The 25,273-nt window shown below is 47.2% G+C and overlaps 1 protein-coding gene across 4 annotated transcripts in view; it reads right to left on the bottom strand.

Annotated features, from left to right (window-relative positions):
- Positions 1-16,119: 16,119 nt before the first annotated feature.
- The window catches only part of LOC144485072 (protein phosphatase 3 catalytic subunit alpha), a 169,745-nt gene continuing 160,591 nt past the window's right edge, over positions 16,120-25,273 (bottom strand). For all 4 annotated transcript variants that reach the window (XM_078203530.1, XM_078203416.1, XM_078203477.1 and 1 more), the window contains 2 exons: positions 22,311-22,340; positions 16,120-17,775 (listed from right to left, as the gene is read on the bottom strand). In XM_078203530.1, the coding sequence (XP_078059656.1) occupies positions 17,594-17,775; positions 22,311-22,340 (212 nt within the window). In that variant the 3' untranslated portion in view covers positions 16,120-17,593. The remainder of the gene's footprint in view (positions 17,776-22,310; positions 22,341-25,273) is intronic.

The following is a 25,273-nucleotide window of genomic DNA, read 5'->3' as shown; positions in this document are numbered from 1 at the left end:
ACACAGATATCAGAAGGGCATATTTTACACAGAGGGTGGTGGGGGCCTGGAATGCGCTGCCAGGCAAGGTGGTGGAGGCGGACACACTGGGAACGTTTAAGACTTATCTAGATAGCTATATGAACGGAGTGGGAATGGAGGGATACAAAAGAATGGTCTAGTTTGGACCAGGGAACGGCGCGGGCTTGGAGGGCCGAAGGACCTGTTCCTGTGCTGTATTGTTCTTTGTTCTTTGTTCCACACAGACAGTCACCCAAGGCCGGAATTGAACCCGGGTCCCTGGTGCTGTGAGGCAGCAGTGCTAACCACTGTGCCTTCCTGAGCTCGGTATCAGACAGAACCATAAAGATCAGACTAGGTTCCTGCATCGAGTCTACTCTTGGACATTGGACAGTTCTTTGCCAGTCTCTACGACATTGAGACTGAAAGCAGAATTTCTAAGATTGAAGCCACACAGTGTCTGAGACTGGGGAGAACTTGATTCACCTCAACACGAGAGGCCCCAGTGACAGAACGTCTTTTATAACATGGAACTTTCTGCAATACTGGAAAATCTAACCCTCGTGTACAGAGGCCCAAGTTTAATTTACAAATAATTAACAAATGAAGAATAAAAGTGGAAAGTGCTGGAAACACACTGCAGGTCAGGCAGCATCTGTGGAGAGAGAGAGAATTAATGTTTAGGTTGATGACCCTTCACCAGCTCTCAAAGTATCTACACTCGCTGCTGGATCAAGGTGATCTTTAGCTGCTCTCTGCTGAGTGGAAGTAACTTACTCTCTCCTAACATTTCTAACACGTCTATCATCAGTTTGCATGGCAAGATGTTTTCTAATCTATCATGCGGTGAAGTTTAACTGAGCTCGCCAATAAAACTTTCTAATTGATGGTAATACTCAATAAAATAACTTGTATTTTAATAACACAATAAAAGGTCTCAAAGTAATTCATTGAGGCTTTTGAAAACCTGGCACCATGCTCAGTGCAACAATGTTAGTCAGATAACCAAAAGCTTGGTCAAAGAGTTCAAGGAGTTTCTTAAAGGAAGCGGGGGAGAGTTGGTGAGATTTAGAGAGGAGATTCCAGAGCATGGGGGCCTCGGCAGAAACATAAAATTTAAGAGAGAAGGCACAGTAGGAAGTCTCACAACACCAGGTTAAAGTCCAACAGGTTTATTTGGCAGCCCGAGCTTTCGGAGCGCTGCCCCTTCATCAGGTGAGTGGAGGATTGGGTTTCTGTTTGTGAACCAAATCCTGCACTCACCCGATGAAGGGGCAGCGCTCCGAAAACTCGTGCTACCAAATAAACCTGTTGAACTTTAACCTGATGTTGTGAGACTTCTTACTGTGCCCACCCCAGTCCAACGCCGGCATCTCCACATCATGCCCCCCCTAAACCCAGGCAACCAGGACCGCTGCAAGTATGGCCAATGGTGGTGCTATTAAGATGCACAAGAATCTAGAATTGGGGGAAGATTGCAGGAATGGGGAGATTACGGAGAAATGGAAGGGCCGAACCATACATGAGAAACAGAGTTTTGTTTGATATTTGAAAATGGCAATGTGAAAATGATTGATATCAAAGTTATTTCTCTGTTTCTTCTGTGACGCAATTCCGTTGTCACAATGTGGAATCTGCCAGATTATGGTTACAGTATTTGCTTCTTTCACACAGGTTTACCTAGAAGAATAATTAACCCTGTGGGCTCAAACTCCTTATTAACACATCATTACATGCCTGGTCTGTGGTTAATTTCCATGGGATAGGGTCAATTGTATAGACACAGTGATTTAATGCTTCACTCCAATCTATTGCCTGAGCTGAGTGATGGAATGATAATGCAACTCGCTACATAATGTGGATCATTGTCAAACTGTCATTTTAAAATGTTTAGCGTCCATTGCAAGAGTGAGTCACCACAACTCTGCTTCACAGCTCCAGGGTCCCGGGTTCGATTCCCGGCTCGGGTCACTGTCTGTGTGGAGTTTACACATTCTCCTCGTGTCTGCGTGGGTTTCCTCCGGGTGCTCCGGTTTCCTCCCACAGTCCAAAGATGTGCGGGTTAGGTTGATTGGCCAGGTTAAAAATTGCCCCTTAGAGTCCTGAGATGCGTAGGTTAGAGGGATTAGCGGGTAAAATATGTGGGGGTAGGGCCTGGGTGGGATTGTGGTCGGTGCAGACTCGATGGGCCGAATGGCCTCCTTCTGCACTGTAGGGTTTCTATGATTCTATGAACTCAAGCTATGACTTTGCTGAAGATAGGACATTGACCTGAGAGAGACACATTACTGCCCTCTGACTCTGTGACTCCATATTAGCCTTGTCTGATTAAAGCCAGCATTAAAACAAATCCATGATATATTTCACCATAGAAACAGGGAATTCTCCCAATTCTGGTCTGAACGGTGAGAGATTTGTCTCGATAATCTGGGAGTGTTTAATCAGTGTAAGGTGTCAGTGAGAAGCAGAGAGTGTTCTTCCTGGTGAAGTATCAGTGGGGTGGGGCGGGGGGAAGGGGAGGGGGGCAGCAGGGGGTGGTGTCAGAGTGTTCTGAAACTTGCTGATGACACTGAGGTTATTGGGTAGGTAAGGAGCAGGAAGAGATTGCGGAGAGAGTTGGGTCATTGCCACTGATGGACTGAGAGTGAATTCTTCACTGAAAAGGTGCCACTGATGGACTGAGAGTGAATTCTTCACTGAAAAGGAAAAATAATTTTACAATCGGAAGGAGATCATTAAAGGCTATGTTGGATTTGAGAAGAAGTTTACAAATTATAGTCCAGTTCTCTTGTGTCCTGAACCATTTATAATTTTATTTGTGAGATATTTAGTCAATTTGCAAAATTGAGCCTGATTGCCAACAATTTCCCTGAGCCCATTTACACCAATCTCTGCTCTGATTTAGTCAACTTACAATCATAGAATCCCTACAGTGCAGAAGGAGGTCATTCGGCCCATCGAATCTGTACTGACTTCAATCCCACCCAAGTCCTATCCTCATAACCCCATGCATTTACCCTAGCCAGTCCCCCTGACACTAAGGGGCAATTTAGCATGGCCAGTCCACCTAACCCGCGCATCTTTGGATTCTCGAGTTTTCTGTGGAGCTAATTTACCCGCTTGAAACTGTACAAACCTTCCGAAAACACATTTTTGATGCAACATTTCCATCAGGAATGAGAGGGAGAGCTGGTCTTTCACAGTGCCTCACTCTCTCACCTCTCTAATATTATTGTTCACAAGAGTCTCACTCATGGTCAAACCAGCCTCAGTTGGGTAGTTTCTTTGGAACAAGTGGAGATGACGGCACTGTGTGGACAGAATTCCACCGACACTGATCAGTTTGTGCTGCAGGTCTCCATAAAAACGTCGTCTAGAAAACTGCCCCAAATCTGATTGAGCCGGTGATTCTGGACTGTTTCCTGGACTGAACAGCAGTGTATTTACTGGTGTAATTTCTGGAAATGTGTGTGGCTTTGACAGGAGGTAGTTTTGTGGAAGAGGCACAGTTGATAAAGGAAGTTTGCACCGGGCAATGTTTCCGTGTAAATCAGTGAATTTCCTTACCCACCCTCCCAAAGAATAGCATCATTCGGAGAAGATTCAGGATGTTCTGGGATACCCTAAGGAATGATTTCCACCATCAATCAATATTAACTCCTGCTTTTGTATTCCAGACAGCTGGTTTACACACAGCAACTTCCCACAGATGTTGCAGTACCAGTTTCCTGATCCAGGATCCAATATGCTTTCAAAAAGACTCAATTCCATTTATTTGCCTTCGTACAAAATTCAGGGGAAAGGTCTGAGAGCATCAACTCTCCCAAATTTACTGTGAAATAGAGGCAGTGAGGGAGCAGTCAGTCAGTGATTGGGAGAAATCATTGTACACAAGTAGCAATAGGTGTCATTAAAACATCAACTGCCAGTGTCACAATGTGTAAAACACTCAGGAGGTGACACATATACAAGGTCAGTACACCAAGGGGATTGGTTCTGGTCCTGCTGTGATTTTACTCTGCAGTTACTCTGTGGTTAGCACTGCTGCCTCACAGCGCCAGGGACCCGGGTTCGATTCCCAGCTTGGGTCACTGTCTGTGTGGAGTCTGCACGTTCTCCCTGTGTCTGCATGGGTTTCCTCCGGCTGCTCTGGTTTCCTCCCACAGTCCAAAAGACGTGCTGGTTAGGTGCATTAGCCGTGCTAAATTCTCCCTCAGTGTACCCGAACGGGCGCCGGAGTGTGGCGACTAGGGGATTTTCACAGTAACTTCATTGCAGTGTGAATGTAAGCCTACTTGTGACGCTAATAATTAACCTTTACTTTGGTATGCAGGTACAGCATATGGAATGTTGGTGTTTATTGCAAGGGGAATGGAATATAAAAGTAAGGATGTTTTGCCGCAAAGTTATAGGCATGAAGTTTCTCAAAGCCAACTTAGTAATGAGATGTGGGGGAAATGGCAGGAGTCAATGTGCATTGATAATAAATGGATAGCTAATGAGCACATTTTTGGAACTCTAAGCGAGTTTTGTGTGTGCAAAATACTAACAACGAGGATCGTCATTGAAAAGCCAACAGCAAGAACCAGGACAAGTCCAGGAATGTGCCTTTGGTTCACTCTGTCGATCAATCCCAAAAAATGATGCCAGTGTCTTCACCTTCTGATATCTTGTCACGCCTTCCCACACCAGAGGGAGAGAATAATGAGGGTCCTCCTACTATCCTTTTCTAAACTGTTTGCTGATCTTGCTCCTTTAAGATGAACTGCAATTAGTAGACCCAAAAACAACGTTAAATCTAAATGTGGGCATATTGGATCGAGGTAACATCTTGCAGTAAAACTCTTGAGTAATTAACAAATTAATCTGTATTCAGGTTGTTTTATCCGGATTGTGTTTTGTGATGGCTCTGGGTGCTTTAGCAATGAGCAATGTAAAGCTTGTTAGCAGCTGCGTCTTGTTGTTGAATCTTTTCCAGTGTCCATGGATGTAAAGTTTTGAATTGAAGTCACACAGTGGAGGAGAGAAGAGGTTGCTCAGTTTGCATGAACTTGTAAGAGATTTGAAAGTTCTTCCACAACTGATGCTTTTAAAAATCAACTTCTGTTGAATCAAAAGCCTGAATTTATTTGCATGCAACAGGGCTATTGCATAGCAGCTTGCATCTGTAATGTCACACAAACTATATCATTACACACTCTATCCAGAAATCCTTATTTGTGATATACAGATGTAAATATATAATATATATATATAGTTCTTTGATCATCGGTAGGAGTTGGAGACTTTATCAGACAAACAACTAGGAAGTTTTTACAAACACACATAGGAGTAGGCTGTTAGGCCCCTCACGCCTGTTCTGCCATTTGATAAGATCATTGCTGATCCGATTGTGGCTACTCCTCCACTCTCCTGTCTCCCCCAATACTCAGCAGCCAGGACAGCCACAGACCTGGGCCACCAATGGTGGAGCAATGGAGATGCACGTTGGAGGAGTGGAGTGGGAGGATTGTAGCACTGCGGGAGATTACAGAAATACAGATGGGACAGGACATGGTTGAGAAACAAACTTTTGTTTGATAAGGAAATATTTGAAAATGGTAATCTGAAAAATGTGCAAATTGCATGCTGGTCTTTATTGAAGGCGATTATTATGTTGGTCTTTATTGAAGGCGATTATTATGTTGGTCTTTATTGAAGGCGATTATTATGTTGGTCTTTATTGAAGGCGATTATTATGTTGGTCTTTATTGAAGGCGATTATTATGTTGGTCTTTATTGAAGGCGATTATTATGTTGGTCTTTATTGAAGGCGATTATTATGTTGGTCTTTATTGAAGGCGATTATTATGTTGGTCTTTATTGAAGGCGATTATTATGTTGGTCTTTATTGAAGGCGATTATTATGTTGGTCTTTATTGAAGGCGATTATTATGTTGGTCTTTATTGAAGGCGATTATTATGTTGGTCTTTATTGCAAGGCGATTATTATGTTGGTCTTTATTGCAAGGCGATTATTATGTTGGTCTTTATTGCAAGGCAATTATTATGTTGGTCTTTATTGCAAGGCGATTATTATGTTGGTCTTTATTGAAGGCGATTATTATGTTGGTCTTTATTGCAAGGTGATTAGGTTACAAGGCTAAATAAATCTTGCTACAATTGTGCAGGTTTTAGTGAGATCACATCTGGAATACTGTCAGCAGTTTCAGTCTCCACATTTAAGAAAGGATATATTTCATTCAAGGCAGTACAGTGAAGATTTACTAGATTGGTCCCTGGAGTGAGGGGGTTATTCCTGTAATGAGAGGCTGATTATATTCTCTGGAATTTCGAAGAATGAGAGGCAATCTCACTGAAAATTACAAGATTCAGAGGAGGTGGGACAGGGAGGGCACAGAGATTGTTCCTGCTGGTCAGGCGGATCTAAATCACGGGGGCACAGTGTCAGGATAAGGGGCTGATCATTTAGGATTGAGATGAGGGGACATTTCTTCACTCAAAGAGTAACAAATCTTTGGAATTCTCCACTCCAGAGGGTTGTAGGTGCTCCATCGATGTGGGTGTAGCTACACCACAGGGACTGCAGTGGTTCATGATGGCAGCTCACTATCACTTTCTCAAGGGCAATTAGGGATAGGTAGTAAATGCCAGCCTAGCCAATGACACTGTTTTTTTAACAAAGCATTTAAGACTGGGATGGACAGATTTTTAGTCTCTTAGGGAATTAAGGGATATGGGGAGGGGTGGAAAAATGGAGTTATAGTCCAAGACCAGCCGTACTGAACAACAGAGCAGGTTCGATGGGCCGAGCGGTTTACTCCAGCTCCTATTTCTTATATTCTTACATGCAAGAGGTTAGATCAGCAATATCTTGTTCCAGCTTAGGACAAGCTGTTGGTTTAGAAATAGAAATCTTAATTTAAAATAAATGATGGAACAATCCCCAATGGAGTGCAGCAATGAGCAATTTAACCCAGTGGCAACCCTCTGACACCCGACAGTAAACTCTGGGTGGCTGTGGTCAAAGGACTACACTCTAACCCATTGGAAAAGTTTATACATTTCTGTTCCAGGAGATCTTGAGTGCACTCTCCACAGTTCCCTTGCCACCCTGAATCACGTTACTATGGTACCAGCACACCACACCCGTGAGTGGAAGTGGGTGCGAGGAATCTATACTACCCATGAAAATAGTGTCTGATCACCACTTGGGGAGGCAGTGGTGTAGGGGTATTGTCACTGGACGAGTAATCCAGAGACCCAGGGAAATGTTCCCCCCCGCAGACGGTGAAATTTTAATTGAAGATAAATCTGGAATTAGAAATCAAATGTTGTTCACTTGTTAATGGCCGAGTGAAACTAATGGGGCTGAAGGCCCATGTGTTCCCTGGGCCCGATAAGAAGTAGCTACAGAGATAGCTACCGATGGTAGTAATCGTCCAAGAACTCTCAATAAGTCCCAGAGGATTGGAAAACTGCCAATATTCAAAAAGGGAGGGAGACAAGAAACAGGGAACTAACTATAGGCCGCTTAGCTTAACTTCTGTCACTGGAAAAATGTTAGAGTCTATTATAAAGGATGTAATAGCGGAGTATTTAGAAATACAGAATATAATCAGGCAGGGTCAGCATGCTTTTTTAAAGTTTATTTATTAGTCACAAGTAAGGCTTACATTAATACCGCACTGAAGTTACTGTGAAATTCCCCTAGTCGCCACATTCCGGCAACTGTTCGAGTCAATGCACCCTAACCAGCTCATCTGTCAGTCGGTGGGAGGAAACCAGAGCACCCGGCGGAAACCCATGCAGACACGGGCAGAACGTGTAGACTCCACACAGTGACCCGAGCCGGGAATCGAACCCAGGTTCCTGGCACTGTGAGGCAGCAGCGCTAATCACTGTGCCGCCCCGCTTCATGGCTTTATGAAGGAGAAATCGTGCCTGACAAGTTTATTAGAATTCTTTGAGGTGGTAACGAGCAGGATAGATAAAGGGGAACCAGTAGATGTAACATACTTGGATTTCCAAAAAACATTTGATAAGGTACCGCATAAAAGGCTGCTTAATAAGATAAAAGTCCATGGTGTTTGGGGTAATATATTGGCATGAATAGAGGATGGCCAACTTATAGAAGACAGAGAGTTGGGATACGAGGAGGATTTTCAGGATGGCAACCTGTAACTAGTGGAGTGCCACAGGGGATCAATGCTGGGGCCACAATTATTTACAATATATATGAATGATTTGGACAAGGAAAGTGAATGTACTGTTGCCAAGTTTACAGATGACACAAAATAGGTGGGAAGAATAAAGGTGCTGAATATTATTTAAATGTAGAAAGACTGCAGAAAGCTGCAGCTCAGAGGGATTAGGGGTCCTTGTGCTAGCGTGCAAGTTGAGCAGGAATAGGAAAGGCAAATGCAACATCAGCCTTTATTTCAAAGGGAATGGAGTATAAAAATAGGGAAGTCTTGCTAAAACTACAAAGCACCAGTTACACCACACCTGGAATACTGTGAACAGGTTTGGTCCCCTTATCTAAGGGAAGGTATTGGAGGCAGTCCAGAGACGGTTCACTCGATTGATCCCGGGTATGGAGGGATTTTCTTATGAGAGGTTGAGTAGGTTGGGCCTGCACTCATTGGAGTTTAGAAGAATGAGTGGTGACCTCATTGAGACGTATCGGATTCTCAGGGGACTTGACAGGGTCGATGCTCAGAGGGAGAGTCTAGGGCCAGAGGACATAATCTTGGAGTAAGGGAGTCTCCCATTTAACACAGAGAGGAGGAATTTCTTCTCTCAGAGGGGAGTGAATCAGTGGAATTCTTTACCGCAGAGGGCTGTAGAGGCTGGGTCACTGAGTATGTTCAAGGCTGAGACAGACAGATTGTTAATCAGTGAGGGAATTGAGGATTATGGGGATAAAGCAGGAAAGTGGAGTTGAGGATTATCACATCAGATCAGCTATGATCTCACTGAACGGCAGAGAAATCTCGATGGGCTGAATGGCCTGCTTCGTTTCCTACAACAATGAATAAAACACGCAGATGGTGCTTTAATGATTCTCTAATTATCCGGAAGACAATCAGTGAAAATGCCACCAGGTTGGACCCTCGTCACTTCACTGAATCCACGACGGTTTCCCATTTTCTCCTGTCTTCCCTGTGTGGTGGACTTCAGTTGTGCCTTTGTCCTGCCTGGACCACCGTTGTGAGTTTGTCCTGCCTGGACACATCCCCTGCCGGCTCGGCTCCTCCCCTTGTATTGGCACACAAGTAGTCTTTTGCCTAATTGATAGCGCATCAATTTTATTCATTATATTTGACCGACATGGAGCAGCTTTTAAAACCCGACAAGTTAACATTGGACCCTCAAGAGGTCGGAGCTCCTGATAGTTTTGACCATTGGCTGGACTGTTTTGAAGCTTTCATCAACGCCTCTGCGGTCGTCGACTCCGACGGCGATAAGTTCCGCGTGCTCCGCGCCTGGGTAAGCGAAGCAGTCTATGGTATTTTCCGGGATGCTACTATATACGTGGACACTATTGAACTCTTAAAAGGGCAGTTTCGAAAGAGCCCGAACGTGGTCTACGCCAGACATCTCTTGGCTACTCGCAGGCAGCAGCCAGGAGAATCGTGCGCCCAATTTCTGCGCACCCTGCGGGTTCTAGCTCGAGTTTGCGACTGTAAGGCTGTTTCAGCAGCTCAGAACACGGAGGACCTGATCTGGGACGCCTACGCCGCGGGTATTGAGTCCACTTACATTCGGCAGCGCCTGCTTGAACAGGGTGGCCTGGATCTCCCGCAATCTCGTGGCCTACCCTGCACCCCGTTCCATCGACGGTTCCACCGCGGCGGCTGTTCCAGCGGGGCCCAAATGCTACTTCTGCGGCCTAGCGAAGCACCCTCGGCGTCGCTGCCCGGCGAAGGATGCGATCTGCTCCGGATGCGGTAAGCAAGGCCATTTCGTCAAAGTCTGCCGGGCGAAGTCGATCGCGAAGTCTCGTGGCGCCGCGTGTGTTCCGTGGGCGCTGCCATCTTTGATGCAGTCAGTGGCTGCGCGGGAATCGCCATCTTTGATGCAGTCAGCGGGTGCATGCGAATCACCATCTTTGATGCAATCAACGGTGCGGAAATCGCCATCTTGGGTGCCGTCATCAAGGCGCGCCGAGCGGGAAACCTCATCCGTGACATCATCAGACGCGGACGAAGATGAATACTCACTGGGTTCGATGGTTGCATCGATTTGTCTGGACCAATCTCAGCCTCACCAACTCTCCAAGTCAATGATGGAGATTAAGGTAAATGACCATGTAGAAAACTGTCTGTTCGACTGCGGGAGCACAGAGAGTTTTATACACCCCCGCACAGTGCGTCGATACGCCCTTCCCGTGCGGCCCTGGAGACGGACAATCTCTATGGCTTCAGATTCTCACTCAGTGGAGGTCCTTGGGTGCTGTGTGGTGACGCTGACGGTACAGGGCACAGTCTACGAGCGTTTTCGGCTCCTCATGCTGCCCCGACTCTGCGCAGCTGTACTGCTGGGGTTAGATTTCCTCACCCATCATAGGAGCGTCACCCTGCAGTATGATGGCCCTTATTCCCCGCTCTCTGTCTGCAAGGCGCCGTCACTGCAGCGCCCCTCACGCACCACCTGCAGTCTCTCGACCCTCAAGATTGCCCCCCCCCCCTTTCTTCGATAATCTCACCCCGGATTGCAGGCCTATAGCCACCAAAAGTAGGCGCTATAGTGCGGAAGACCGGGCCTTCATTCGGTCCGTGGTACAACGGTTGCTCCGGGAAGGGATTATCCAGGCCAGCACCAGCCCCTGGAGGGCGCAGGTGGTTGTAGTTAAATCGGGGGAGAAACATCGCATGGTGATTGACTACAGCCAGACCATAAACAGGTATACGCAACTAGATGCGTACCCTCTTCCCCGCATCTCTGACATGGTCAATCGCATCGCGCACTATAGGGTTTTCTCTACGATCGATTTAAAATCGGCCTACCACCAGCTCCCTATCCGCTCGGAGGATCGCCCATATACAGCCTTTGAGGCGGACGGTCGCCTCTACCAGTTCCTCCAAGTCCCCTTTGGTGTCACCAATGGGGTCTCAGTTTTCCAGCGGGCCATGGATCAAATGGTGGACCAGCACGGGCTACGGGCCACTTTCCTGTATCTGGATAATGTCACCATCTGCGGCCATGACCTGCAGGACCATGATGCCAACTTACAAAAATTCCTTCGTACGACCACTCTCCTGAATCTGACATATAATGAGGCGAAGTGTGTCTTTCGGACATGCCGCCTCGCCATCCTTGGGTACGTGGTGGAAAATGGTGTCCTTGGTCCCGACCCAGCCCGTATGCGTCCCCTTATGCAGCTTCCCCTCCCTACTACTCTCAAAGCACTGAGAAGATGCCTGGGCTTCTTCTCCTACTCTGCCCAGTGGGTTCCCCATTACGCGGATAAAGCCGGTCCGCTTCTCAAATCGACCTCTTTTCCCCTGGCGGAGGAGGCTCGTCTGGCCTTCGACGACATCAAAGCGGACATCGCGAAGGCCGCGATGCATGCTGTGGATGAATCCATCCCATTCCAAGTGGAAAGTGATGCGTCTGATTTTGTCCTAGCCGCCACCCTTAACCAAAGGGCCGTCCGGTGGCCTTTTTTTCCTGGACCCTACAAGGCTCTGAGATTCGACACTCCTCGGTTGAGAAGGAGGCCCAGGCCATCGTGGAAGCCGTCCGGCACTGGCGCCATTACCTTGCGGGCCAACGGTTCACTTTACTTACGGACCAGCGGTCCATTGCCTTTCTGTTCAACACCAGGCAGAGGGGCAAGATCAAAAATGGTAAGATCTTGCGGTGGAGGATTGAGCTCTCCACCTATAGATATGACATCATGTACCGGCCTGGGAAGCTCAATGAGCCCCCAGACGCCCTGTCCCATGGAACATGTGCCAGCGCCCAACTAGACCAGCTACAGTCCCTCCATAACGATCTCTGTCACCCGATCGTCTGAACTTGTGATATTGTTTCTGCTTCACCCCGTGTTTTGTTTTAAAGGAGGGATGAATGTGGTGGACTTCAGTTGTGCCTTTGTTCTGCTTGGACCACCGTTGTGTGTTTGTTATGCCCGGAGACATCCCCTGCCGGCTCGGCTCCTCCCCTTGTCACCGAGTATAAAGGTGGCTGTCTCCTCCCCCTTGTTCTGTCCCGGGTCGGTTACCTGTTGGGATGTGCTCCTGGTTCTGGAATGAATGAAAGCCTACAGTTGTTTTGGCACACAAGTAATCTTTTGCCCAATTGATAGCGCATCAACCTTATCGCTCAGTTTGATTTTATTTGTGTCTTTTTGTCACAAGTAGACACAAGTTCAAGTCCTTGCCGAGTCTGTTTGCTTTCTGTGTGACAAAGGAACAATTTATATCGATTGTGGAATACATTGTGATTTACCCAGTCTGCAATGCCACCTTATTTACACATCGGCTGAAAGGAGTCCATTGTGTAAACTCACACTGACATGTTTAACATGGAAGCAATGATCCAGGTACAAACACTGAACATTGTGGGTGCTTCAGGGCTGGCCCAAACTGTACCCGAGGGGCAGTTACACAGTGACCATCCCCGAGTGAAGAGACCACCTCCTCAAAGACAGCATGACGCATTCCTGTTTGCGCTTAAATTCATCGTTGACTTAAGTAATATATGTTGCACCTTCACAGCAACAACTTGCTTCTGAACTTCATTAAACCTGGAAAACGCTGGCCATAGAAAAGATGTTTACATTTAGGGAAAACCTGAACTTGGGGGTTTTAAATTTAAGACAGTCACTAATAAATCCAATAGGGAATTCAGGAGAAACTTCTTTACCCAGAGAGTGGGGAGAATGCGGGACTCGCTCCCACGGGGAGTGGGGAGAATGTGGGACTCGCTCCCACAGGGAGTGGGGAGAATGTGGAATTCGCTCCCACAGGGAGTGGGGGAGAATGTGGAACTCGCGCCCATGGGGAGTGGGGAGAATGTGGGACTCGCGCCCATGGGGAGTGGGGAGAATGTGGGACTCGCGCCCATGGGGAGTGGGGAGAATGTGGGACTCGCGCCCACAGGGAGTGGGGGAGAATGTGGGACTCATTCCCACAGGGAGTGAGGGAGAATGTGGGACTCGCGCCCATGGGGAGTGGGGAGAATGTGGGACTCGCGCCCACAGGGAGTGGGGGAGAATGTGGGACTCATTCCCACAGGGAGTGGGGGAGAATGTGGGACTCGCGCCCATAGGGAGTGGGGAGAATGTGGAACTCGCTCCCACAGGGAGTGGGGGAGAATGTGGAACTCGCTCCCACAGGGAGTGGGGGAGAATGTGGGACTCGCGCCCATGGGGAGTGGGGAGAATGTGGGACTCACTCCCACACGGAATGGGGAGAATGTGGAACTAACTCCCACAAGGAGTGGTCATGGGTGAGTAGTGTTGATAGATTTAAGGGGAAAATGGATAAACACATGATAGGAACAGATGGATCTGCTGATGGGGTGAGATGAAGAGGGGAAGCTTGTGTACAGCAGAAACACCACCATGGAGCAGACAGGCCGAATGGCCTGTAATAGATTTCTGATGGCTGAAAATGATTCCACAGCAGCACAACCAGCCACTCAATGCAGTCTCCGGCATCTCTTCCCAACGCTTAATGAACTACTGGATCACCGTCATAATTCACCTGGGAAGAGCTATATGATTGGTTGCCATAGTGATTCTGACAGCAGCACTGCTCTTTAACACCCATGAAAGATAAATGATCGACTAATGTAACCATGGCAACCAGTCATACTACACTTACCGACCACATTTTAAAAATGATTATTAAATCTGGCAATAAAATCATTAATGAGTGACATGGACACTGATAATAATTAAGAATCACGTCGTTCAAAATTCCCAATATTCCATCCACACGGCTGCCACGACCACAGAGTTCTTCTCAGTCCTTTGCCTTCTTGTTGTGACTTCAGATTCTCAAACCGATGATGTGATTTTGGAATAAAGTCCCATGGCTCCAATCATTTTCATCAAATATTGACACAATCACCAGTGCCGGGAATGTTCCAAACAAATGTTATTTTAGAATAGATTTTGCGATTCAGGGAGATTTACAGACAGTTATGTAAATACGTTATGAAAATGGGCATTTCGACAGACTTCAGCGTGTCCAGTGTGCTCTGGAACGGTTGCTGCTCTGATATTGCAGCAACAGCCAATTTGTCCACAGCAAGGTTCTACCGAACAGCAATCCTGGGCAACTGGATATTAGGTTTATGAATGATGTTGGTTGAGGAATAAACAATGGTTAAAGCTCCTGTTGGTTTTCACAGTGGCCGTGGGATCTTTAATCCCACTGGAAAAGGGAGACAGGGACTCAGTTCAGCATTTCATCCGTCCAGAGGACAAAACATCCAATGATGCAGTGCTCCCTCAAATCTTGTAAGAGCGAGAACCACATTCTCCCCACTCCTCTTGGGAACGTGACCCACACTCTCCCCACTCCCCGTGGGAGCGAGTCCCACATTCTCCCCACTCCCTGTGGGAGCGAGTCCCACATTCTCCCCACTCCCCTTGGGAACGTGACCCACACTCTCCCCATGGGAGTGAGTCCCACATTCTCTCAACTCCCTGTGGGAGCGAGTCCCACACTCTCCCCACTCCCCGTGAGAGCGAGTCCCACACTCTCCCCACTCCCCGTGGGAGCGAGTCCCACATTCTCCCCACTCCCCGTGGGAGCGAGTCCCACATTCTCTCCACTCCCCGTGGGAACGAGTCCCACATTCTCCCCACTCCCTGTGGGAGCGAGTCCCACATTCTCTCCACTCCCCGTGGGAACGAGTCCCACATTCTCCCCACTCCCTGTGGGAGCGATTCCCACATTCTCCCCACTCCCTGTGGGAGCGAGTCCCACATTCTCCCCACTCCCTGTGGGAGCGAGTCCCACATTCTCCCCACTCCCTGTGGGAGCGAGTCCCACATTCTCCCCACTCCCTGTGGGAGCGTGTCCCACATTCTCCCCACTCCCTGTAAGGACTTTGTGGCAGAATTAGGCTCAAACTCAAACTGCCTGACTCAGAGTGTGAGGGTATGTTAGTGATTTGGTTATCCACCTCCAAATATCCAAATACAAACTGAATCCAACTCAAGGTTCCCACGAGAGAGACAAACAAGATCCAAGCTGATGGGATGAGGCATTGCGCCTTATCCTGGGCTGGATCTTAGCTAAAAGACCGAGACGGATTTGAAAAATTGCATCAGGTGATGCCCTGGTTTAACCTCATTGGCTACCCTGATCACTGGCTCCACCCTACCTGGGAGATAGAATCCTACAGTGCAGATGGAGGGCATTTGACCACAATTCCACCCAGGTCCTATCCCCATAACCCCGTACACTTACCCTTGCTCGTCCCCCTGTCAGTAATGGACAATCTAGCGTGGCCAATACACCTAATCTGCACATCTTTGGAGTGTGGGGGGGGAAACCAGAGCACGCGGAGGAAACCCATGCAGACACGGGGAGAATGTACAAACTTTACACAGACAGTGACCCAAGCTGGGAATTAAACCGGATCCTTGGCTCTGTGAGGCAGCAGTGCTAACCACTGTGTCACCGTGCCGCCCACTGAATCTGTCTGTTCATTGCCTCTCCCAGAATGTCTGATTTTCACAATGATAAACACGAGACATTCTGACAGCAGAGGAGGCCATTCAGCCCGTGCTGGTTGTGCTGACTCTTTTGAACGATCTATTCAATTAATGGTACACCCCCTGCTCTGTCCCCAGAACCCTGCAAATATTCCATTCCCAATTTCTAAAAGTGTTTCTGCCACTCTTCCAGACAGTGATTGACCGAGACATTATCCAGCCATCTCCATATCGATCAGCAATAGTGGTGGGCCATACATCATTCCCATTTTGATGCGGGCCAAACGCAGAGAAATGGGACCAGGAAACCTGGTCGGCATGGACGAGTTGGGCCGAATGGCCTGTTTCCATGCTGCAAATCTCTATGAATCTAACTTGGAAATGAAGGATTAGCTGCTGCGCAGTAAAGACCACTCAAGGAGTATGCACACCAGTAAGTTCATGCATGTTTTATTGAAATAGTAATATAAAATACTTCCTCATTGTTACAAGTGCATGCTTAAACTGCTGACGTTTCGGAGGTCAAATTACAAAGGCAAGGCATTCAAGGTTGTAGTGAATTACTTGGGCACATTTACAGTTGTTAAAAAAAAGATCAATGGATTATCCATTATGGACCAGTTTTTAACCATATCATCAAACCCGTAACTGATAAGGTGAAAATACACTCAATGATTCATTGTGGCACAAAAGAAAAGTCAGACTCCACCACTGTGACTAAAACAGCATCATGCATCTAGAGTTTTACATGTACCCACACATCGATTGTTTAATCTTCACAATGTTTGATAAACATGCTATTCTTCTACATGGTGCACTTATGTGTACTGAAAAATGTTCAAAGATTCCAATCCCTCTCTGAATAATCTCAAGAAGTTTTTTTTTTAAATTACAAAAATTTAAAAGGCATTAAAGCAATTTCATACAGTGAATATAAAGTTTACATTACATTTCCAGTATATGTCAGATTATTAAGCGCATTACAGTCCCATATAGGGACAGTACAGCCATAAATTGGGGGAAAAAAACATGCATAGGACAGTTTTACAGGCTACAGATGCTATTCACTGCATTTTATATGGTATGTCTCGTTCTTCATATAGTTAAAATAAATTTTAAAATATGAATGCGTCACTCATTAATATACAATTCCAGCAAGCCACAACCAACTCAACGCAAATGAAATAAGAAAAATGAATGATAAAAGTTATAAATAAATTTCCAGTTATTTTTTGGAAAAAGGGTATTCATTGCCAAGTGAGTAAGCTAGGTAAATACATAAACTGGTAGCATCCAAACACACTAAATCAACCTGAGGTAAGCAGAATTTATACAAAAACCAAATTTGATTTTTGGCATTTTGTTAATGATTTTGCAACTTTACAATTTCTTCTTTTTAAGACTTGCCTAATTTGTTTAATACTCTGGTGAAAGAGCATCAAAAATGTTAATAAATAGTCCACATTTCAAATCAGCTATTATTTAGTTTGTACAACCTCATATTTTCAATTTTTTTTAATATGTCAAACTTTTAGTTCTGTAATCGTAAATGGACAGTAGAAGATTAAAGAGCTATTAGACAGAGATCCCACATCCAGTATAGTAAAGGCCTTTTCAAAACAGATCTGCGAGTTTCCCTTGATGCAAAAGGAAAACATTTTGATTCATCTAATGTGTAATATTTAACCAGCATTTAACTTTTTGCTTATCTAGAAGCAAAGGCATATCCCATCTGAGGTAACTTAACTGTCAACAATCACAAAACAATTTCTATCACTCTGTTACTGTAATCTGTCATCCAACACCTAGCTCCCGGAGCATGCAGCAGTAATCAGAGAGGCAAGAAAGTCAAACCGCTTAATGTGGCAACAATACAATCATGCCTTGGAACTGGAAACTGCAAAAGGATCACTGAATATTCCCTCTCTCAGTGCCGTTTGCCTCTGAGCAAAGCACCTTGTTGATGGAGTTAAGGCTGCCGTCACTCGGAATTCCATCGCGGCGAGGAGGCATCCTCTCGTTGATACGATCCAAACCCTTCGCTTCAGCAAAGCTGCTGATCTTATGCTGGGGTGAGAAACCTCGAATAGCTGGAGGGGGGAGAGGTTTCACAGCGGGCAACACGATGGGTGAGGCAGAATGAGGGAGGAGGGAGCGGGGAGGCAGAATGAGGGAGGAGGGAGCGGGGAGGCAGGGTGAGGGAGGAGGGAGCAGGGAGACAGGGGGTGGGAGGAGGGAGCAGGGAGGCAGGGTGAGGGGGGAGGGAGCGGGGAGGCAGGGTGAGGGAGGAGGGAGCGGGGAGGCAGGGTGAGGGAGGAGGGAGCGGGGAGGCAGGGTGAGGGAGGAGGGAGCGGGGAGGCAGGGGGTGGGAGGAGGGAGCAGGGAGGCAGGGGGTGGGAGGAGGGAGCAGGGAGGCAGGGGGTGGGAGGAGGGAGCAGGGAGGCAGGGTGAGGGGGGAGGGAGCAGGGAGGCAGGGTGAGGGAGGAGGGAGCGGGGAGACAGGGTGAGGGAGGAGGGAGCAGGGAGGCAGGGTGAGGGAGGAGGGAGCGGGGAGGCAGGGTGAGGGAGGAGGGAGCAGGGAGGCAGGGTGAGGGAGGAGGGAGCGGGGAGACAGGGTGAGGGAGGAGGGAGCAGGGAGGCAGGGTGAGGGAGGAGGGAGCAGGGAGGCAGGGTGAGGGGGGAGGGAGCAGGGAGGCAGGGTGAGGGAGGAGGGAGCGGGGAGACAGGGTGAGGGAGGAGGGAGCAGGGAGGCAGGGTGAGGGAGGAGGGAGCGGGGAGGCAGGGTGAGGGGGGAGGGAGCGGGGAGGCAGGGTGAGGGAGCGGGGAGGCAGAATGGGGGAGGAGGGAGCAGGGAGGCAGCGTGAGGGAGGAGGGAGCGGGGAGACAGGGTGAGGGAGGAGGGAGCAGGGAGACAGGGTGAGGGAGGAGGGAGCAGGGAGGCAGGGGGTGGGAGGAGGGAGCAGGGAGGCAGGGTGAGGGGGGAGGGAGCAGGGAGGCAGGGTGAGGGAGGAGGGAGTGGGGAGACAGGGTGAGGGAGGAGGGAGCAGGGAGGCAGGGGGTGGGAGGAGGGAGCAGGGAGGCAGGGGGTGGGAGGAGGGAGCGGGGAGGCAGGGTGAGGGAGGAGGGAGTGGGGAGGCAGGGTGAGGGAGGAGGGAGTGGGGAGGCAGGGTGAGGGAGGAGGGAGTGGGGAGGCAGGGTGAGGGAGGAGGGAGCGGGGAGGCAGGGTGAGGGGGGAGGGAGCAGGGAGGCAGGGGGTGGGAGGAGGGAGCAGGGAGGCAGGGGGTGGGAGGAGGGAGCAGGGAGGCAGGGTGAGGGAGGAGGGAGTGGGGAGGCAGGGTGAGGGAGGAGGGAGTGGGGAGGCAGGGTGAGGGAGGAGGGAGTGGGGAGGCAGGGTGAGGGAGGAGGGAGTGGGGAGGAGGGAGTGGGGAGGCAGGGGGTGGGAAGGTGCGTTGTGGAGCAGGGAAGAAAGAAGGGAAAAAAATGTGAAGCAACAATATTTTTGTTCCCAGTTCAACCAACAAACAAATTCAGTCTGGTTACTTGGTTAGCTCATTGTGGCATATGTATTTGAGATTAAAGAAATTCTGATCAACTTATTTGTAATAATCCATACTGAACGGATCCTAGGCGGCTTACAGGCAGTGACCGGGTTAATAGTCCACCCTTCTTGTGAAGTTAATAAAATTGGTGCAACTGTAATTGTTGGTACAAGACTTCTATTTCAGAAATCAATCCTGTATATAATTCTGTACACCCAGAATCACTTCAAACCAGTTTTTAGCCCAATTCTGTTACATTTGACATGCGGGGAAGTTAGAGGAAAAGAGAATTTGATATTGGAGTGATGGGTGCAATGTTCAGCTGAAACACATGAAGCTTAAACAGAACCTGGTGTAGACGCGCCCAACATGAAAAGCTCAATATAAATGAAAAGATCTCCTCCACAGAGCCGAGTTCACTGATGAGGGCAGTCTGCGGCACAAATAGAATATGCAATGTCATGTGCCTTTGTAACGAGGCATGGCCGTTCTGATTGGTCAGATATGTCCCAGTTCAGATTTCTTGAACTGTACCAGAAAAATAATTCCTCTCCTGTCCGCCTGGACCCAGTTATTAGGAGGCCAGTGAATGAAACTCAGCCGGAAAAAGGTCCAGCTTTTGCAAGAATGCATAATTTCAAAAGCATTGTTGGATAAATATTTAAGAGCAGGTTTGCTGGACTCTGGGGAAACCAGAACAGAGGGGGTGGGACTTATAGGATATTGGAGGGGAAGCCACAGACCTGATGGGCCAAATAGTCATCTTTTGTGCTGCAGGGTTCAATGGAGCAGATCAGAACATTTGAGAAGTAACTGGGAAGAGAGGCAGGAAAGGCCATTTGTCTGACAGTCATCAATATCGGTGGCTGCTTGGCTGCCTTTCATTCCCGTGTTCTATTCAGGTGTAACGATGGCAGTGATTTACAAGGTGCTGTTTGACGCACCGGGGCTGGTGACAGACACAATCCACATGCCATTTGGATCAATTTGTCGCCCTGTCTGTGACCCAGCAATAATTCATGGTGTGGAGACAGAAACGGGGGAAAACAAGGCTTAAAAATCGGGAGAATAAATATTAAAAATAATTGTGCCACAAAATATAAATATTCACATCACAGAAGCTGAGAGAAGTCAGGGATAAAGAGAATTGACAGAAAGAACTAAGACAGAATTTTAGGGCCCAAACTGGTTGTAGTGTTCAGGTGTTTAAGAATATACACAATCAAGTGACATGTTTAACCCTTTGAGGACTCAGACAATCTCTTTGCATCAGGACATTCGGGTGTGCATGCACACTTTGCTTCACACTCACAACCCCCAAAGCAATATTGTTTCCACTTTCCTCAAATCCTGTGGGTCAGGGTCGGTTCAGTGAAGGATGACCGATTTCCATCCAGATATTCACCAAGCGAAGGGGCAAAGAAGTCGATTTATGAGTCACTGTCTGTTTTTAACGCTGCTCCTCGCCCCGCAGTGCGGAGACTGTCACCCTTTCTGTACAAACCCGGGGCCTGTGCCAAGCTCAACCCTTGGCCAAGGGATGGGCCTGTGCGGATTTCAGAGCCTTCAGTCACTCAGAGGCCGGACAGGGTCAGGATTATTTGTGAGAAGCAGATTGAAACCTGGCCTCACTCAGGGAGTACCTGGCCTCGCTTTGGAATAGTCCCAGCAGCAGTTCAGTGTAACCCTCTCAAGACATTCTAACTAGAATTGTAGCACAATACAGCACAGGATGTAATTCGGCTCATTATGTCTGTGCTTTGGTACAGCAATGTAGGAATGCCTTCGCTGTACATTAGAAAACCATGGACTTAGAGTGAACAAGGAAGTCAGCAAAGGGCATTCAGTACTCAAAAGGTTAAGAGGAAATGTCACACTATTTTACATCAACATGTCATTAAATAGACACTTCACGCAGGGTGTTTACCTGTAGCCCCTTAGGAATGTTCAATATAGCCACAATGATTGTTAACCATTCCACTTGTCAAATCAGAAACTGTGCAGCAAACAAACGGTTAATGTGCTTTTGATTATTACACTGGGACCCCGTTAATAATAAATAATGAAATGGTGTTTGTTCCAACAGTAAACTCCCTGTGGCCGCAAAGCCAACTCAAGATGAAGGGACACTTTGACAAAACTACCATTTCCAGATTGGTTGGTGATTGAGATGGTGAATTCCGAATTCTGAACTGGACCAAGAACTTTTCAAACAGAAAGTCGAAACACTTCATAACTGGAAGAATTTCACCTTCAGCTCGTGTGTGGCACATTCCACTCATTGTATCAGCGAAAGGGGAGATTAGCATTTATATTTTCAGACTTGAGCTGAATGACGGTTGCGTTGCAACAAGGAGTTATATTTTTAATTCACCGTGAACACGGAAGGTTTACTATAATTAAAGTACTTTGTAAGTAGGTCCCACTGCTTATCACTCAAAGGTTAGTAATTATTTATAGATCTCCCTGAAAAAGCCGGTGATTGAGATGTCATTCATCACGTGTAGCACAGTAATCTAACTTGCTGCTGTAGTTCCTGCTCAGACAATGGGAGAACACTGTAGTTTACACAGAAACTAGTGAACACAACACAGCAAAGCCACAGAGTCACAGAAAATAAAATAAAAAATGAAGTTCCACCACCGATGCGACTGTGGATCGGAGTTTGTTAAGAAGGAGGTTTCAAAACGGAGTGTAAATAGCGGTTAGGTAACCACTATTTAATCAGCAGTCGGCTTTGCTCTTGCTCAAAGCATCTCAGGCCAATTTTGAAGCATCAAAGTTGTTGTTAATTAGCTCTTCTGGACAGCATGACTCTGCGTAATATTACATTTCAGCCAGAAGACACGGGTGGGTTTTTGCAAGAACAAAGGACACAACTGCATTAATGGATAAATCCATTGAGAAGCAAGCGACACCTCAATATGGTTAATATACGACACAGTGTTAAGGAGTGTTAGACAACTGCTGGTTAGCCCAACACCCGCACATGATATACAGGCTACAGAAATATATATACACACACACACATTTATATATCAACCCAGCACAGCCCCTAACAGAAAGGGGACTGTCCAATATATTACCTTCATCAGCCTCAATAGCCTCAACAGTAGCTGAAGAAAAGAAAAGGGTTGCAAATCGGATGAGAAAGTTGAGCTGAGAATTGATATTCTTAACAACAATGAGTAGCAAAAAAATAGCAACTGCAGCGAGTCTAATACAAGCTTTAGTACTCTTATGTGGAGATGAGAAACTACAAACAACACATTCACAAAGAACAACACAGTCAGATTGTATGGAAGGAGGAAAAAGAAAAATTGATTGTGATCATTGAGCAGAAAAATCAGTGTGTTATTTCTGTCCGAATGTGTATGCACCATGGATTACTGAATCGCAATTCATTGCTCACAGTATCTGATGGAAGATAAGTGCAAATCTCACAAGATCAGGTGTTTAAGAAGAAAAGTACATCAGGCCCAGATTGTGTCCCACCAACTTTCTCTCATTCCTGGAGCAAAGCTCACTAATTCCGTCAGAGTTGTTTGGATCTTTTCACCATTCTCTCGGAACAGGAATGGTGACGATGCCAGCGTTTGGACACAGCCGTTCTTGAAATGATAAACAAGATACTGATTTAGGTTCATAGAATGTAATGGATTTACACCGGCTGAATAAATAACACTGGGTGTACTGTGACGGCAGTGTCAATTCTCAGCCAGAGGTTCAAGATTGCCACCGTGTCTTACTGTCGGAGGATAAACTGTGCTGCAGGGAACGGATCAAAACGGTTTGCTGTTTTAATGCTTGCGTTTTGTTTGGGAGTTCTTGCCAAATGAGTTTTGAATACGCTCTACCTTGGAAAATATTCACCTTGGAGAGGACAACTCTTTTCCTGCGAGTGTGACAAGTGCAATTGCTGGTTCAATTTCTTCAGACTAAGTGAGTTATTGCAAGTGGAAACTCACCAACAATCAGTAACTGAGGCTGGCCGTAGATTCTACCAGTTCCAGTCATTCTCACTTTGGGAACCCCTAGTTATTTGTTACTTCAGTCTTCTTTTTGCAGAGTTTTTGCCATTTTGGTTTTGACATCCCACACACTCTTTGCTGTAACTGCAATCCATTCGGTTAATTTCCAAAGATCCCGATTTTCAGTCTGGGACACATACATTCTGTGCGCTCGAACCTTCGCTCTGCTAATACACTCAGCATCTCCTCATTCCTTCAGTGTTGATGACCCTCTGAGCTTAACATGGTCCAAGAATGACCACTTTCTGCTTGTGACTTTCCTCTGGGATCAGCCTTCAGTGGAAACTAGCCTCACGGGCACATTTTCTCTCTCGGGAAACATCAGCCAGCGAATGATGGGATTAAAGGTCACCAGAAGTTGGGTATAGCAATTTTACTGTTAAACTTTGGAAAATGCAACCAATTCAGGTTGATAATCTTATCATATCGTTTTTCTGCCTCCAACAGAAATCCATCCGCACACTAAAAGCAATAAAAATTTTAATGCATCCCTAAAGATCTGTAAATTTTCAAAAAAGTTTTCAGTGCGAATCGAAAGGCGTGGGAATAGATACTCTCAAGGTGTTTTCAACCAAGTCAAACCTGCACAGTCACACAATATATCCCAGGGGTTGGTCACTTTGCAATACATCCCCACACCTTGCAGCACCCCCAGTGGCAATGGTGACACAGTCTCACGGAGATCTTGATGGTTGTGGAGAACCCCGAGTCGTCGCCGACGGCAGTTACAAAATGACAATTGAGAACTGCAGTTCCTGTTCGACCGCTTGACAGCTCTGGAGGTTCATGGCACCGTGGCTGGTCCTGCTGTGCAGGAGGACAGGAAGAAGAGTGGCAGCGCTATAGTGATAGGGGACTCAATTGTAAGGGGAATAGACAGGCGTTTCTGCGGACGCAAACGAGACTCCAGGATGGAATGTTGCCTCCCTGGTGTCAGGGTCAAAGATGTCTCCGAGCGGCTGCAGGACATTCTGGAAGGGGAGGGTGAACAGCCAGCTGTCATGGTGCATATAGGTAAAAAACGGGATGAGGTCCTACAAGCTGGATTTAGGGAGTTAGGAGTTAAACTAAAATGTAGGACCTCAAAGGTAGTAATTTCAGGATTGCTCCCAGTGCCACGTGCTTGTCAGGTTGGGAATGTCAGGATAGCGAAGATGAAATGGAGATGCCGGCGTTGGACTGGGGCAAACACAGTAAGAAGTTTAACAACACCAGGTTAAAGTCCAACAGGTTTATTTGGTAGCAAATACCATTAGCTTTCGGAGCGCTGCTCCTTCGTCAGATGGAGTGGAAATCCAACCTGGTGTTGTTAAAACTCTGACTGTAGCTAAAATGAATACAGGGCTTGAGGGATGGTGCAAGAGGGAGGGATTCAAATTCCTGGGACATTGGAACCGGTTCAGGGGGAGGTGTGACCAGTACAAATCGGACGGCCTGCACCTGGGCAGGACTGGAACCAATGTCCTGGGGGAGTGTTCGCGAGTGCTGTTGGGGAAGGTTTAAACTCATGTGGCAGGGGGATGGGAACCGATGCAGGAAGTCAGTGGGAAGTAAAGTGGGAACAGAAACACAAGGCAGTGAGGGGAAAAGTGGAAGGCTGAGAAATCAAAGACAAAAATCTAAAAGGGCCACAGTACAGAGTACCGAGACTGTGGAGAACTCAGTGAATGGGTCCAGTAAGGCTCAGAGAAATAAAACACAGCGAGATTGTACAAAACATGACAGGACAGATGGCTTGAGAAAGCAGGGCAGAGAGCAAGGGAAGTCTAGATCAAACTGCATTTATTTCAATGCAAGATGCCTGACGGGCAAGGCAGATGAACTCAGGGCACGGATGGGTATTACATGGGACTGGGATATAATAGCAATTACTGAAACATGGCTAAGGGAGGGACAGGAGTGGCAGCTCAATGTTCCAGGGTACAGATGCTATAGGAAAGATAGAACAAGAGGTAAGAGAGGAGGGGGAGTTGCACTTTTGATTAGTGAAAACACCACAGCAGTATTGAGAGGGGATA

Source organism: Mustelus asterias, chromosome 1 (genome assembly GCF_964213995.1).
Source record: "Mustelus asterias chromosome 1, sMusAst1.hap1.1, whole genome shotgun sequence".
Classification (NCBI taxonomy): Eukaryota; Metazoa; Chordata; class Chondrichthyes; order Carcharhiniformes; family Triakidae; genus Mustelus; species Mustelus asterias.
This window is presented reverse-complemented; position numbering and strand designations above follow the sequence as displayed.